General features: G+C 60.7%; 1 protein-coding gene across 8 annotated transcripts in view; it reads left to right on the top strand.

The window, feature by feature from the left end:
- DOCK3 (dedicator of cytokinesis 3) overlaps nt 1-16,437 on the top strand; it is a 176,141-nt gene that overhangs the window by 156,629 nt on the left and 3,075 nt on the right. For 3 of the 8 annotated variants that reach the window (XM_059664627.1, XM_059664625.1, XM_059664632.1), the window contains 13 exons: nt 2,088-2,229; nt 3,169-3,335; nt 3,474-3,560; nt 3,906-4,085; nt 4,822-4,905; nt 5,006-5,122; nt 6,672-6,793; nt 7,821-7,959; nt 8,387-8,534; nt 10,990-11,108; nt 11,745-11,832; nt 15,502-15,624; nt 16,097-16,179. In XM_059664627.1, the coding sequence (XP_059520610.1) occupies nt 2,088-2,229; nt 3,169-3,335; nt 3,474-3,560; nt 3,906-4,085; nt 4,822-4,905; nt 5,006-5,122; nt 6,672-6,793; nt 7,821-7,959; nt 8,387-8,534; nt 10,990-11,108; nt 11,745-11,832; nt 15,502-15,624; nt 16,097-16,179 (1,599 nt within the window). The remainder of the gene's footprint in view (nt 1-2,087; nt 2,230-3,168; nt 3,336-3,473; nt 3,561-3,905; nt 4,086-4,821; nt 4,906-5,005; nt 5,123-6,671; nt 6,794-7,820; nt 7,960-8,386; nt 8,535-10,989; nt 11,109-11,744; nt 11,833-15,501; nt 15,625-16,096; nt 16,180-16,437) is intronic. The other 5 variants (XM_059664629.1, XM_059664628.1, XM_059664626.1 and 2 more) reach the window with 5 other exon arrangements.

Here is a 16,437-nt window from a genome sequence, read left to right as displayed (position 1 = left end):
CCGTTTGTTGCTCCGTCAGCATAGATCATACTAAGCAGGGGGCAGAGGTCAGCAGAGGAGGAAGGAATTCTCCAGGAATTAGATGCCAACTGCCTCTCTAGGAAGTCCTTTGACAAATGAATGATCCTGGCACTATAACTTACTTCTTTCTCATTTCATCTTTGCAAATTGTGCTTTATTGTCATTTTATTCTCCTTTTCAGTCCCACAATTTGTATATGATAAACCAAATTTTACTCCAAAGCATCAGCATTTTGGATATAGGTTACAAAATCACGCCCTGGTGTCCCCCATTTCTGTCCCTGGCAAACAGGAGGTCTCGTCATGGTTCGACCTGACTCCCACCCCGCATGCTCATGTCACAGGCACAGCAGTGTCTCAGGGCTCTCAGAGCATTCTGAGAGCCGGACCTGGCACAGAACCTGCACCAGAGCCACCAGGTGCTGCTGCAGTGACATCTCAGTTTCCAGATGTGGCTTCAAGGGGGCCAGGAATGGCAGAACAGCAATGGGGTGTCAGTCTGTCCCTGTGTCCACATGAGTCGCAGTCCCTAGGAATGAGGATTCATGCGTACAAATCGGGCTGGGCTGGCCACGTGCTGTGCTGCCTTCCCTTCTCTCCGCTGCCCAGTTCGTCTGCGGCGAATGGAGGAGGTTCCAGAGGAGGTAGCTGTTTGCCTGCCAGGTGCAAGGACAGAGTGCAAGGCAGTGGCAGCGGGTCTGTCTCATGTCAGTGCTGGGCTCTCGCCTGCCTGAGCGAATGAAACTGACAATGAGCCTCAAGGTCAACGCTGTGTCCTTCCTGCTGCTGGGTCTCCCTGAACACCTAGGCCATCGATTGCGTTAGCTCTGTCAGCTTGGTGCCTCTGGACCATCTGCCTGCCTCCCTTCACCACGTGAGGATCTAGGGGAGGCTCAGGCAGGGAGGCTCAGGCAGGAAGGCACCGGCCTCCCTTCTCGGGGCAGTTCTTTCTCTCCGTTTGACCGTGAACAGATCCTGGTGAGGTGGTACCTTTGGGAGTGGGTATGAAAAAGCCAGTTCTTCATAACCCCTTGTCAGTTCTGCTTATCAGGCAAGGACTTGGAAGTGGCTCTGTCCTTTGACCGCTGGTCTGTTCCACTGGAGCAGCCAGCTGGCTTCTTGTGACCTTGATTTCCGTCCTGGTGCTGCCCTTCCATTCTGAGCCATCAGACATGTGGCTTTGCCTGAGCCGGCTTCTCCTACAGAAAGAAGAGGGGGTGCAGATCCCACTCCAGACAGGCCGAGGTCCTCCATGGCCCGGCCTCGGTCGTCCCCGCCCGCGAGGCATCTGCTGGCCTGTGGAACCTCTTCCTGTCTGTCCCCCGAGACAGGCCAGGAGGGGCTGCCTGCCTCCCGCCGCTTTGTCAGAGTGGGTCTGGCAGCGGCTGGGCAGGCAGAGAGTGTGACCCGCAGGCTTCAGGGGACTCCCCAGCAGGGGGCAGACAGAGCAGAGGGCTGAGGGTGCCTTGTCGTGACTTCAGTCCAGCAAGGGGAGAAAATGAGACCTCACTCAAACCGAATATGATAGAGCACAGAAATGCGTACTTAGAATCCTATCAGTTTGTTCTGCGAGCCACTGGCAAAGGCATCGCTGCAATAAACAATTCCTGAATCCCTGCCGGCCACTGGGCAATGGCTTCTCCCGGCGCCAAAAGTGGCCCTTGAGCAGCACACACCCAGGCCGCCCAGTCTCCCCATGCCCCCCCCCCGCCAGTCCTCCACCTTCTCCAGCTGCGCCTCTGCCCACCCGCCCGGCAGCACTTGCCCTGGTTGGTGCTGTACCCACACAGCTGCCCCTCCCCGCTCCTCTCTCCCAGGCTGACCCAGCTAGGCCTTCAGGACGCTTTCAGAATCCCACCCCCACCTTGCACCCCTTCCCGGGTGCCCTCCATCCCCCAGCAGCTTGTGCCTCCCCGCTGCCACCACCCAGTGCCCCCTGTGGACAGGGACTGAGCGCTGCGCCCTGGCCTCAGCTCCTAGGCCTGGCTTGTGAGATGAGTAACCGCTGCGCCATGTGGAGGCGGGGCCGCAGGCGGCGCATAGAGTGTGCTCTCCTCTTTGCGACAGAATAAAGAATACGTGTGCCGTGGCCACGACTACGAGAGGCTGGAGGCCTTCCAGCAGAGGATGCTCAGCGAGTTCCCGCAGGCCGTCGCCATGCAGCACCCCAACCACCCCGATGACACCATCCTGCAGTGCGATGCCCAGTGTATCTTTCCACGAGGCTGGGGAGGAGGGCGGGGCCCGCGAGGGGAGGCCCACAGTCAGCAGCCCCTCTGCCATGCCGTTGGCCTTGGAGGCTAGGTTACCCGTAGGTCCTGAACCAGAGCATGTCCTCATCACCGGGCCCACAGTCAGCGGGACTTGTGCCTCGCAGAGGAGGCCCTGGCTGCCCTTAGCCGTGGGGCGCCTAGTCCTCAGGACCTCCGAAGGACCTCCGTCCCTCCGGCTGGCTGCTCCCCCTCACCCTGCTCTCTGAAGGGCCTTCCTAGGCGATCAGGAGCAGTCCCTGTACAGGGTGACTTAGGATCCCACCGGGACTGTTGCCACAGGGACACCACCCGGTCTGTGCCCTGCTGCGCTCCCGCCTGCACCTGTTACTCTCCTGAGTATCTGTCGGGACTGAGGCGGGGCTTGGGGATGGGGGTGGGGGGCAGGAGATGGGAGTGCGTGTGGGAGTCTGAAGGCAAACACTGGCCCCAAGGCCCTTCCACCGCTGCCTGGGAGCCCTCATGACAGTGGGTAGCTTGTTCGGGGGGTAGAGGGGCAGGTGGACACCCATAGGTTCTCTCCCTCCAAAGAATATTTTATTAAAAGATTGTTTTACAGTAAATAGTTCACTTACAGTGGGCAGGCCCAGGCCCCGGCAACTCTCTCACTCCTGTGGGCACCTCATTTCCCTGGCCCTTCTCCTTCTGGATTAGAGGGCACCAGAGTGCACTTGGCATTGACAGCTCAGCTGGCTGAGTGCTCGGGAGACACGTGGCCTCGGGGAAGGGCTCAGGTCAGACTGGGTCTGACCCACCGAGGGCTGTCACCTCCTCCATCAGGGACAGAGGCTGTGATGCTCCTCCCTTCGGGGGTGACGTGGGCCAGCCCCTCAGGTTCACCTCTGGCAGATCTGGGTTCCCCTTCACTTCCTGCGCAGACTTGCAGATCTATGCGGTGACGCCCATTCCAGATTGCGTGGATGTCCTGCAGATGGACAGGGTCCCGGATCGCGTCAAGAGCTTCTACCGCGTCAATAATGTGCGGAAGTTCCGGTACGACAGGCCTTTCCACAAAGGCCCCAAGGACAAGGAGAACGAATTCAAGGTGACAGACTGGGAAGCGGGCAGCATCGGTGACCAGGGCAGGCTCCGCGCGCCGGGACCTGGTCCCCGCGTCACCCTTCAGGCAGGCGGTGCGGCCAAGGTGGCCTAACGCCTGTCCCTGCCTGTGCCCGCCCCGCAGAGCCTGTGGATCGAGCGCACCACGCTGACCCTGACCCACAGCTTGCCTGGCATCTCCCGGTGGTTCGAGGTGGAGAGGCGGGAACTGGTGAGCCATGCGGCGATGGGCTGCTCAGCCCGGCTTTGGGAACTTCCTCTAAGGGCTGGAGAAGGGGCGAGCTGTGGTCCGCCGCCCGCCCAGGCCCCGCGGGCCCTCCTGTGCGGGCCGTCGCCCCTTCTCTCAGTCAGGCCTCCGCCACGAGGCAGCGCCCTTGCAGGCTCCTGCTCACAGGGAGGAAGTGCCCTCCGCTCTCTGACCTCAGCCCTGTGCTCTTCCCCTTCTCACGCCAAAGGGCCCAGGGTCCCGTCCACAGGAGCCAGGCGGGAAGCAGCTTCCAGGCCTGTGATGGGGGCGCTGCTGGGCCTGTGACCACACGGTGTCCTGTGTGCCCAGGTGGAGGTGAGCCCCCTGGAGAATGCCATCCAGGTGGTGGAGAACAAGAACCAGGAGCTGCGGGCCCTGATCGGCCAGTACCAGCACAAGCAGGTGCACGGCAACGTCAACCTGCTCAGCATGTGCCTGAACGGCGTCATCGACGCTGCGGTCAATGGAGGCATCGCGCGCTACCAGGAGGTGAGGGGGGCGCCCACACAGCCCCGCCTCCCAGGACAGCTTCCCAGTCCCCCCTCCGCTCTGCCTCCCTGGCTGAGGGGTCCTGGGGCGAGGCTGTCGGCTCCCCTCCCTGTCGCTGTGGCACAGCACTGGGAGGGCCCTTCCTTTTTATTTTCTGAACTCTGCCAGATTAGGAAGCTTCTGATTAGGGAGCCATGGTAAGTGGCCCCAAGAGGAGTCCTGAAGCTAGCCCTTCACAAGAAGTGAGTTGGGGGCTGGCTAAGACCCTAACCCAGGGGTGGGCAAACTTTTTGACTCGAGGGCCACAATGGGTTCTTAAACTGGACCGGAGGGCCGGAACAAAAGCATGGGTGAAGTGTTTGTGTGAACTAATATGAAATCAAAGTAAACATCATTACATAAAAGGGTACGGTCTCTTTTTTTTTTAGTTTTATTCATTTCAAACGGGCTGGATCCAGCCTGCGGGCCGTAGTTTGCCCACGGCTGCCCTAACCCCACACTCCCCCTGGCGACCAGCCCCGAAGGGCAGGACGAGCGTCTTGGCTTAGGTGACAGCCGCCTTCATGCCTCAGACACAGCAGGCACCTGTGACTGCAGGAGGGCCACGCAGTCCACGGAGGCGTGTGGGGTGCGTCCCTGTGAGGCGCCGCCCTACAGCCTTTCAGACTCAACCGCTCTAGGCCCCATCTACGTGCCTCCTGGGAGCGTCTTCCTGAAGTGGCCTTTCCTTTCTCAGGCCTTCTTTGATAAAGATTACATCACCAAGCACCCGGGGGATGCTGAGAAGATCGCCCAGCTCAAGGAGCTCATGCAGGAGCAGGTATGTCTCGCAGGGCTCGGGGCCAGCGGCCAGGCGGGAAGGCTGTGCGCCCAGGAGACTGCTCCCTGCTAACAGAGCGGCGTGGTCTGGCCCCTAATAGGTCCACATCCTTGGAGTCGGGCTGGCAGTTCACGAGAAGTTTGTGCACCCGGAAATGCGCCCTCTGCACAAGAAGCTGATCGATCAGTTCCAGATGATGCGTGCCAGTCTCTACCATGTGAGCTGATGCCTGCGCTGCCCCTGCTGCTGTGGGACCAGGTCCCCTCCCTGCAGACCTGTGAGCGAGCGGAAGGAAAGCGGGAGCTGTCTCCCCGCAGAGTGGGCATTCTGTCCAGGGGGGGAGGCCCGAGCCCCTCATTCCCTCCCTCCCTAAGGAGGCGTCAGATTCAAGGGCAAAGAACATTGTTTCAAGGTACTGTGCCCTGAAAAGAGGTTTCCATACACGAGGAGAAGAGCCAGGGTACATGTAGAGATCACTTTGGAGCTGTTTCTCATCCAAGAACCTAAAGCTGTAAGGATAGCCTAAGCCAGCCCACTCTCCCCTCTCTCCTCTCTCCCCTCTCCCTCCCCGTCTCCATCCCCTCTCCCTCCCTCTTCCCCAACGCTCCCTCCCTCCCTCTCTGGCTTCTCTTCCCGCTCTTTACCCTTCCCCTCCAGGTGCCTTCCTCCCCTCGTCCTCCAACATGTCTGGTGACCCAGGCTCACATCTGAGCATACTGGCTGCTCTCAGAGAGGCCAGGCAGGTCCTGGGCTGGCTCAGGACCTGGCTCTGCTTCAGGGCCAGGTCTCCCTGACTCTGGCCTGGCTCTCGGGCCTCCACGGCAGGGTTTGGCTCAAGGACTCCTGCTCACAAGCAGAAGCAGGGCCTGTCTTCCAGGACTGTTTTCCCTCCAGGGGTCTCACAGGGAATGCTGGCTGGCTGAGAATAGTGTTCACATGGTCTCAAACCCCTGTTCACATCCCTCACCCCATGTTCAACCGTGGGGTGACCCCAAGTGTTCTAGAGAAGCCTCCTGCCAGACAAGCTGACTGCCAGGTCTCCAGGGGGAGGGCCCAGTTACTGTGCTCTCATTACCCAGGGCCACTGGGTAGAAGTGGCGAGAAGGCACGGGGCACAGAGCTGGTCGGGGGGGCAAGGCCGTGGCGCACAGACATTCCTCTTCTGGTCGCCAAGCTCAGAGACGGCCCAGTGCGCGCAGGAAGGCTGGGGAGGCCAGCAGGTGTGCGTCCTGTCTCCTCGGAGTCACAGACAGGGACACAAGCCCGTGTGCTGCCACCAGGAGGCTTTGGGACCAAAGCTTTCTGCGGAGACGGCTGCATAACTGAGAATCCAATTACACTGAAGTCGATGGCGCTGTTTTCAGTTACTTACACCAGGATTGTGTGTCCTGTTTCCCCATAAACTGCGTCACAGACAACAGCCCAGGTCACAGACAGCTGGTCCATTTAGCAACCCTATAAAAGCCAGCCCGTCCTACGCAAGAAGCGCCATGGCTGACAGCGACACTCAGCTCGCCCCCCCCCCCACCCCCCCAGCGCCTGCTCTCCTTCCTCTGCAGTGAGGGAGCCTCAGCACCCTCCGCTGAATTCATGCTCGCTCAGTGCTGAGGCGGAGCCGCTGCCCACAGCACTCGCAGTCCTGGCTCGGCTCCCAGGGACGGGGCTCTTTCCCTTTCACGTTTCTACCACCGTCCGCTCCTCCCGCTCAGCCTTAATAACATACGTGCTGTTTCCTCTCTAATGAAGGGCCATTCCTCTCTCACCAGGAGTTTCCGGGTTTGGACAAACCAAGTCCTGTGTGCTCAGGCAGCAGCACCCCCCGGGGCAGTGTCCTCGCATCCCACAGCCCCGTGAGCCCCGAGAGCCTCAAGATGACCCACCGGCACAGGTAGGCCTTCGGGCTGGGAGTGGCCCCTCCACAGAGGTCACTGAATATCTAAGGTCAGAGAAGAAAGTCCGAAATAGTGCCTGTGAGCTCACGCACATGCCCTCTGGCCCACGTCCACAAGGACCACGCTCTGCATCGCCGTCCTGGGTGACAGGATCCGTGCTGGGGTGGGAACCGGAGGAGGGTCATTGGGGGTGAGCCTTGGAGGATAAACAGACGTTTGACGGCAGAAAAGAGTTCGGGTGAGGAGTTGATGGAGCAAGACCCAGGCAAAGTGACTGACGCGCACATTCACGGGGTGTGAACGAGCCGGCCAGGTCAGCACCGCAGGAACCAAATGGCTGCAGTGCAGGGGGCCTGGCATGGGGCCCAGGTGCCCTGGAGGGCCTGGTGCTGTCATCCCTTTGGACTTGATCCCACGGGAATGAGGATCGCCACTTGGTTTTAGGAAAAGAACCAGGTAGTGATGGGATGTCGAGGTGAGGCTGCTCTGAGTTCAGGAGCCAGGCCAGGGGAGTGTGAGCAGCAAGGCAGCCCAGATGTGCACTCAGCCACTGAGAAGGAGTGACGCAGTGAGGGGCCTCCTCGCATTGGGAGGGGACAGCTGTTGGCAAGCTGTGGCCACCGATATGAAAGGAAGCCCAGAGATGCTTCCCAGCGGCATTTTGAGGCCTTGCCCTTGCCAGCAAGACACCTGACCATGGAGCAGATCCAGCAGAGGGTGGGCACCGCTCAGATGACCCTCCATAGCACGGGGGACCTCAGGCCTGGGGCCAGACTCAGTGGGTCTTGTCATTCCCCCTGAGAACCTGCTGCTGTCAGCAGTCTGCGTGGCCATGAGCCATTGGGGTCTATCAGTCCGCCCAGGACAGGCCCTCAGCGCAGCGGGCTCAGGGCTGCTCCAGGCCCTCAATCCAGTGTGGCTGAGGCTGGGAGGACGTTTTCACACCCTTTCCACAGCCCCCACCCCCAGCAAGGTTCCCCGGCTCCAGGTCTGACTGCTTCCTGTGTCCTGCTCTTTTCACAGCCCCATGAACCTGATGGGCACAGGTCGCCATTCCTCCTCCTCGCTCTCCTCACACGCGTCTAGTGAAGCGGGAAACGTGGTGATGCTGGGCGACGGCTCCATGGGCGAGGCCCCCGAGGACCTGTACCACCACATGCAGGTACCGGGCTGTTCAGGGGGACGGGCCAGCGCTGCATACGTGGGGACTCTCCTCTCTGCCGGCTGGCCTGATCCAGGGCTGACACCCTGCCTAGTTCTCCAGTCACTGAGGTCAGGACACCCAGAGCCGGCAGGACTGCCTCCCTCCGACCGTCATGGGCGGCTCCCAGGCCTGTCCCAGGGGCAGACCCTCTGCCAGACTCCTGCCTGACACTCCTGATGGCTGAGCCCTGCTTCCTGCAGGCACCATCGCTACAGTCCACCCAGGGTGGCCCTTGTGCCAGCCATCAGCCTGGCCTCCATCAGGGCCCAGGGTACAGCATCAGTCACCAGGTCTGGGCACCTCATGGCATGAAGAAGCCAAGTCTAGGCCAGTCCTACAGTTCTGGCCATTCAGACCTCTATCCTGCTGATTTTTCCCTTTGCAGCTCGCATCTCCCAACCCTAGGTACCAGGGCTCAGTCACCAACGTGTCTGTTCTGTCCTCGTCCCAGGCAAGCCCTTCCTCCTCCAGCCTGAGCTCCACTCACTCAGCACCATCCCAGATGATTGCCTCTGCCCCCTCCAGTGCCCGAGGTAAGGGGGGCAGGTGCCGCCTGCAGAAGGGGAAGGGCCTCGTGACCCCACTGTCCTCTCACCTGTGGCTTCTGAGAGCATGCGCACCTGTGCTCCCAGCGCTCAGGACGCAGGTCTCTAGCTCCAGACCGCTCTCTAACTGGCGTCAGACCCGCTCTGAGCTTCCCCCACGTAGCCAGCTCTCACCTCTCCGCTCAGGAGGACACCGCCTAGGGCAGTGATGGCGAACCTATGACACGCGTGTCAGAGGTGACACGGAACTCACTTTTTTGATTTTTCTTTGTTAAATGGCATTTAAATATATAAAATAAGTATCAAAAATATACATCTTTGTTTTAATATGGTTGCAAATATCAAAAAATTTTTATATGTGACACGGCACCAAAGTTAGGGTTTTTCAAAATGCTGACACGCCGAGCTCAAAGGTTCGCCATCACTGGCCTAGGAGAAGCCCAGTCCTTTCCCACTGAAATGTTACAAGAGTAAAGATCAGAGTTAAGGCAGCAGGCGTCCTGAGGAAGCAGGCATCATGGCAGCGTGACAGTTCAGTGCGGGCGCTGAAGCAACAGTGACGACAACCCAGCCAGCGTGGTCTGCTGGGAAAGGCTTACTCAGGAGAGGCGGCTCTGTGAAAAGCTAGTTACTTTGCCAAATTTTGCTTGATTTCGTATTCAAACAGATAAATATCATTCTCTGAGAGCAGTATCTTTTTTACATTCTGATAGTAGTTACCTGCAGTGAAATTTGATTTTTTGACCTTTTCAGTAGAAGTCTTTGCGGTGGAATGAAATTAGCTGTGGCATCGAAGCTCTAGTGCGCCCCAGCGTTGGCTGTGCAGGACGGTAACAGCCCTGGGATCAGTGAGGCCGGCCCAGGACCGGGGTGGGGGAGGAGACGCCGCCTCGTGGAGGAGGGGCATGTGTGTGCTGGAGGCGGCCGTTGAGGGTCCCCTCTCTGGAGACATGCTGTCACCACGGTCAAATTCCAGACTCTGTAGAGAAAGGCTGGTCAGAGCCCTCCCGTTTCTGGCAGCAGACAGATCTGGCCAAAGCAGGAAATGGTGAGAAAGAGCAGGAAGTCAGTTCTTGGCTACATCCACGTGCAGGCCGCCTGGGGAAGCCGTGCCCCGCCCCTGACCAGGCGCAGCATCCGCCCCGTGAGGGCGCACAGGAGGCCGGCCGCACAGGGAGGTGGTCACTCCGGGGGGTATGTCCGGTGTCGTGGGTGAGGAAGTGCCTGGAGAACCCTGCATGTTGGAGTCGCGCCCCCACTTCCAGGAGTGGCAACACCAGTGGCCTTCCTCGCGGGGCCCAGCCACTCGGCTGTGGTGCCTGTGGCTTCGGAAACCGTGGAGCCAATTGGCTAGCACGGCACGGCCTCAGCTCCGGCAGGTCGGCAGCTCCTGGTGGTCAGACTGACTGGGCCGGGGAAGCGTGGGCTGTGATGGGCCCTCCGCGAGTAACTGCCACGCGGGGTCCACCAGACTGCACCTCTGTCGCCGTGAAGCCCTGTGTCAGCTTAGAAACAGTTTCAATGTCTCAGAAGAAGTAGCCATCACTCTCTTACCAGAGGAGGGGCTGCCCGAGCAGAGGCAGAGCTGGGGGAGTCAGTGGTAGCACGGAGCACCCCTTGGTCACGGCACCACAGGGGCCTCCAGGCGTCATGAGTGTGCACCCCCGTTCCCGGGGGAAGCCCGCGCTTCTCTCACTGCTGCTGTGGACGGTCCCCTCGAGGACAGGGCCTCACAAGGCCGGGGCCTCCAGCTGTGTGGGGCATCGATGGGGCCTGGGTCACACCACCTCGGCGTGGCCTGGCCTTCATGACCCCCTCGGGCCAGAGGAGGTTACATGGAGGCCTCACAGGAGAGGAGCATGAACCCAGTTAACCCAAGAGCCTGGGGAAAGCCCCACAACTTCTAGACTCCCCCCCTGGCCCCGTGTCCACGGAGGTGCAGGTCTGAGTGAGAAACCCGAGAGCCACCTGGCTTCCAGCCACAGCAGGATGGCCAGGCAGGCAGAGGCCAGGCGCTGGGCCTGGGATCGGGGAGAGGCGGGAGGAGGCTGCCTGCGAACAGGGCCCATGGTGTCTGGAGAAGGTGAGTGCGTGCAGACGGTGTGTCCAGTACGAATGTGCCGCTGTGTTGTCCGGTGTGTCTGTCTGTGTGACAGCTCCATCACAAGCTGGGCCCCTGAACACCAGCGTCCAGGCCACACCCCTCTCCACCAGAGACTCGCTGTCCTCACAGCCTGCCTGGGCCTCGGGAGGGGGCCTGTCGGGGCTGCACCGCCCAGTGCCCCCGCCTCCGTGCACCCCCAGCTGCTCCATTCCTGTGCTTGCTGAGCTCCTCCTCACCCACGGCAAGGCTCACCTCCAGCTCCCTGGCCCCAGGGCGCTCGCCTGCAGGCGCTCCGTCTGTGACTGTCATCTGTGCGTGATTGTTCTCACTTGGTTACAGGCTCTCCCTCTCTGCCAGATAAGTACCGCCACGCCCGGGAGATGATGCTGCTGCTGCCCACGCACCGGGACCGCCCGAGCAGCGCCATGGACCCAGCAGCCGTCCTGGAGAATGGACAGGTAGTAGCCCAGCTGCGGGCCGCCCTCCGCCGCCAGTATGCCAGCCTGGGCTTTGCACGGCACCCTTGCTAGCTTCCTGCGCTGTCCTCCGCACCCCCCTTCTCTGTAAGACCTCAGGAGGCTGCTGGGCTCCCGGGTGGAGACTGCAGGGACTCTGAGGACCAGCCACCCAGAGTGCAGCATGGGTAGGCGGGTGGCAGGGCTGGCGCTGCCATTGCTGGTGGGGCTGTCTGTCCTGGCCAGTCTCCTGGACTCCTCATCCCTAAAGTCTGGCCATGCCCCAGGAGGCTAAACTGGCCAGCACCCAGGGTACCAAGGTCCCTGAATCCTTTCCGCCAGTGCGTCTCCCTGCAGGACAGACGGACAGAGTTAGATAGCCTCCGGTGCCTGTGTCCTTGGCCATGCCCAGGGCAGCTGGTGCCCAGCCAGAAACGAGAGGGTGGTGCCTCGATGCTGCGCAGGGCAGTGCTCAGGCCGCACCGGACAGCCCGCCCGGGTGCCCAGGTTCCCGGCACCTCAGGCGTGAGCTGTGCCTCCACTTTGATTTCCCTGCCCTGGCACCTGTGGCCCACAGCACTGCCCCCAGGGTGTGACTGGTCGTTTTCACCTGTTGTGATGGTTTTTTCTCTCCCTCAGCTGCCAAGTTTCCAGCCAGCCCTGTTCCATCAAGTGGTCGGAGCCTGCAAGCCCTGCAGCGTCCCCAATCTGTCTGTGGCTGACAAAGGTATTGTCTCCCTTTCCCAGTGCCCCCTCCCCCCAGGGGCCCCCATCCTGAGCATCTGGCTCTTGACCCTGATCACCAGCTGGCTGAGGCTGAGCCACAGGCCAGCACCCAGGCCTGTCTGTCTGTCCAGAGTCCTCACCAATTCCTGTGCTCACTGTTCAACCAAGGCTGCTTGATGCTAAAATTCAGATCCTGCCGCAGCCGGTTTGCCTCAGTGGGTAGAGCGTCAGCCTGCGGACCAAAGGGTCCCGGGTTCGATCCCAGTCAAAGGCACATATCTTGGTTGCAGGTTCCTCGGGCCCTGGCCATGGCCCTGGCCGGAGGCAACCAATCGATGTGTTTCTCTCACATCAATATTTCTCCCTGTCTTTCCCTCTCTCTCCTACTCTCCCTTAAAAAAAAAGAAAAATATCCTCAGGTGAGGATTAACAAAAAATAAATAAATAAATAAATAAATAAATAAATAAATAAAATTTGAGAATCAGAAACACTCTAAAAAATAAAAATAATAAACAAATAAAATTTGGATGCTGTTAGTCTGTATCTCTCCCTCCCCAGTGCCCAGCTCAGAGAGGCCCTCGCGGCCACCTGCCCGGGGCCCCCTCTATGGGAACTGCCCTGTGCAAGCACGGCCACCACTCCCCTGGCGCCTCCAGATCAGCCCAGAACCCAGCAGGCCCTGTGGCCCCTATGGCCCCTCTCGGCGCGGGCCCTCAGGGACCCCCCTTGCTGCTCTGAACAGGCCTGTGGCCAATCAAGCTCAAGAGGAATAGGGAGGACAGGCCAAGGCAGAGTGGACTTCCCAAAGTCCTGGCAAGGGAGGCCCAGGTACCAGGAGGGAGTCCAGTCCCGGCAGCCACTCTGGCCACAGTGCTAAGTCCGTCTCACACGTGCCAGCGCACCAGATGTGCGTGCGGCCAGAAGTCCCTAGAGCAGAGCTTAGCTAGAGGAGCGCTGCCCTGTGTTCTGCTCCAGCTGATGGAAGGATCAGGCTGGGACCCACGTGACCCTGGCCCAAAGCCCCAGCCATGGAGACCTGAGTTAGTTCTAACAGAGGGGTTGCTACTAAGCCTGCTAAGACTCTGGGGACTCCGCTAAGCCTGCTCCCCACACACAACCTGGGCCCCATCAGCCCGTCTCCCTGTGTTCCCCTCCCCTCCTCACCGAGTGATGTCTGCTGTGCGTACTGTCATTGTTGCTCCCTAGCTCTCTAGAGGGGACATGCCTGTGTCCTCCAAGTACAACAAACACTGGCCCACGAGCTCGGTTGACCGCTGGGAGCTCCACCACAACGGCCATAAAAACTGCCTGCAGGTGCCTTCTAGCCTCAAGGGTGCACATCCCCAAACATGCAGTTACCAGGACCCTGCGCCCCACGTCAGAGCCTGTGTGGCCTCCACCAGAATCCTCAGTGGCTTTTCTTCATTTGAGATGTGGAGCCATCGCAGAGCTAGCCGAGAGCACAGACAGGCTTGGAGGTCAAGCGTGTGCTGGCGGCCAGACAAGGACCTGACACCAACTGGATCCAGGAGAACCTCAGGCCCTGGAGCAGGCTGTGCAAGAAGCTAGCCACACTGCGCAGGTGTGGGAAGGCGCGGGGTCTCAGAAAAGAGGCTGAGCCCAGAGCAAGCTTGTCCACGCCACAAGGCCAGCAAGTGCCTCGAGGGAACAACAGACCAAATCTCACTGGGTCTCCAGGGCAGGAGCTGCATAAACCTGTCCCACTCTCGCGTCACCAGGACCCTGAGTCCCATGAGGGCTCCGCGTCTCGCTGGCAGCTGTCTCTCTTTGCCAGGCAGTGACTCCCGGACCAGGCAAGCTTGCCCTCGGGGCTGTGCGCTGTGCACGGACTACAGGCCCGTGCTGGACCCGTTACACACAGAGAAAGAAGCGGCCGGGACACCGGGGGACTCCCATCTTCCTAGAGGCACCCCACCTTAGATTCTCCTCTAGCCCCAGTGCCCGCGTGCTGCCTGACAGAGGTGCCCTGGCCTCCCTGCTCACCAGCACAGGCTGCGGGGCCAGCTTGATGGTCTCTGCTACACGAGGTGGGGCCCAGGGCCCCCTAAACCACTGCAGCCTCGCTGCTTTCTCCCCATAGCCTTCCTGACTGCAAGTGGGCCCTGTGGGTGAACTGCAACCCCATGATCCTCCCAGGGCCTAGGTGTGCCTGGGAGATCTTGGGCTTCAGGACCCCTTTGGAGAAGTTGCCCAGACCCACCTCCAAGCCACTCATTCCCTGAGATGCAGCAGCTTTTTGTGGAGACAAACTTTTCTTCTGGGGTAGAGAGCGCTTCGGTGCTGAGGACCAGGAAGCTGGCGCTGCGTCTCGGGGCGAGCCTGTGAGCAGGGCCTATGAGCAGCTCGGGCTCTCTGAGGCCTCCTGGTGGAATCCACCTGATGCGCAGCCGATTCCACATTTTTTCCTCCCCTCCCACTGCTGAGCGCCTGCCCTCCCGCCAGGCAACAGCCACCAACCATCCCGGGGCACTGAGCATCTTCCCCGGAACTGAGGCTCTTTAGGTAGCAGAGTTCTGCCGTGTTTTGCCACAAGCCCACGCCAGGTCCTGACCAATGAGGAGAAGAGGATGGGCAGCACCACTTCTCCCTGGACCACATGGGGCACAGCCCCTCCTCCTGGCCAGGCCTCCTTGAAGGCTGGATTCCAGCTCCTTCCCTTCCAGAGCCTTTCAGGCCCCTTGGGCCCTGGCTTCCCCATCAGCACCTGGAGCAGGAAGGGCCCACATCCTGGCCCCTCGGCTCACTTTCCGCACGGCCGCCTCAGAGCACGCCAGTGAGGAGGCCCTGGGCTGCGCACGCCCATCCTGCCGCTCGCCCAGCTCCGTCAGCGAGAGGGCGGGTTTATTCTCATATTTGTTCTCAGGAGGAGTTGGCCAACAGGATTCCCGTCTCCTGCAGTGGCCCTCGGGCCCCCAGGTCCAGCCATTCCTCTTCTGCCGTCCTCTCCGGGAAGTCACTCCCCCAGCTGTGACCGAGGGGCCAGGAGTCTGGCCCTGACCCCTTTCTTAGGTGGACACTAGGTTTCCCTCGGTCCCAGGCCCACTCCACCTGCATCTGTGGCATGTGAGTGTAGAACTGGGCTGCTCTGCATGCCCCAAAGCACCATGGGCACGCCTGGGCGTGACACGGACTTTATACTCTCCCTGCCTGGGGACAGTGAACGCTGGTCCTTGCCTAGAAAACACCTCGCGCAGCCCAAACGCCGGGGGGGGGCACAGAAGCCATGGGAAGGGCAGAGCTTGTAGGCTACCACAGGCCCCTGTGCGGCCCCGCCCATCCTGCGCCCCGCTTTCCCGGGACTCCTGGCTGAGCAGCTCTGGCCCCGTCAGCCCCTCCTCGCCTCTTCTCGCCTCTTCTGTTCTCTTCTCCTCCTGGCGAACCGCAAGCTACAGGCGCTCGCTGCGTGGCACCTGCTCTCAGCTGCCTCATCCTGATGCTCCTCACACTTCAGGTCGCTCTGTTGCCATCTTTGCGGTTCCTGGTCCTGGCCACTCCCACCTAACGGCCAGTGTCTTGCTGGGCCAGTGTTTTTGCCCCAGGGGCTGGCATGCCCCTCCCACCTGTGCTGGGTACACAGTGCAGGGTGGGCTTCTCCCACGAGCGGCTCAACAAGTAACTTCCCTTCATGCCGTGTGTTTCCACCTTCAGCGGTGCCCGCAGCCCCCAGCAGCTGGAGCCTGGATAGCGGAGCCCGAGAGGCCCAGCCCTTCCTGTCTGCCCACATGGGGCGCATCCTCGCGCCCCCAGTGCCTCCCCGAAGCCTGCTGCATGGTAAGAAGGCCTCCAGCGGGTCCCCAGATAGTCCCTGGTCGCCAGCTCTGCTCAGGGGCAAAGGCAGCCGCCTCCCAGGCTGAGAAGATGGGCCGTGCTCTGGGCTGACTCAGCAGAGGAAGAACCAGCCCCGCCCCAGGAAGGGCCTGCTGGGCCTGGGGTCGGTGAGGCTGCCAGCGCTGCCGGCCGAAGACCAGGACTGCAACCGTCATCACCCAGCAGTGGGCGGGCCTGCGCTGCCTGCGGCTGTTCCACGCTGACACCGGCCTTCTTGACCTCCCGTGTAGCACGTGTGTCTTTCACTCCAAAAGCCTGTGTTTTGGAAACTTCAATGAGAGATTTTTCTGTGGCCTTCAATGCTGAGGGGTTCCCAGGATACTCTTCCCTCGTCTGCCCAGTTGGCCCAGTAAGATGTGCTGGTGTGCAGCCCAGAGAGGCCCCAGCTAAGGCTGTGGTTCTGTTCCCTTTGCAGGTCATTACTCCCTACACTTTGACACCTTCCACCACCCCCTGGGTGACACCCCCCCGGCCCTCCCTGCCCGGACCCTGCGCAAGGTAATGTACTGAAGGCACAGCCCACCCGGCTGTAGGTGTCAGCTCATCTGCTCTACCCCCTGGGTCTCCCAAGCTCCCGGCTCTCCCTACCCCTGTCCTGGAGAGCCCAGCCTGGCGGAGCCGCAGGGGCCAGAGCCACACTCGGGATGCAGGTGACCAGTGTATCCGCAGCCACTGTGAGGGGGTAGAGGGTTAGAGGGCCTTGTGGGCAACTCTGCTAACCACAGAGGAGGTTACATGGTTACAACACTCAGGAAC

Source organism: Myotis daubentonii, chromosome 14, assembly GCF_963259705.1.
Source record: "Myotis daubentonii chromosome 14, mMyoDau2.1, whole genome shotgun sequence".
Lineage (NCBI taxonomy): Eukaryota > Metazoa > Chordata > Mammalia > Chiroptera > Vespertilionidae > Myotis > Myotis daubentonii.
This window is presented reverse-complemented; position numbering and strand designations above follow the sequence as displayed.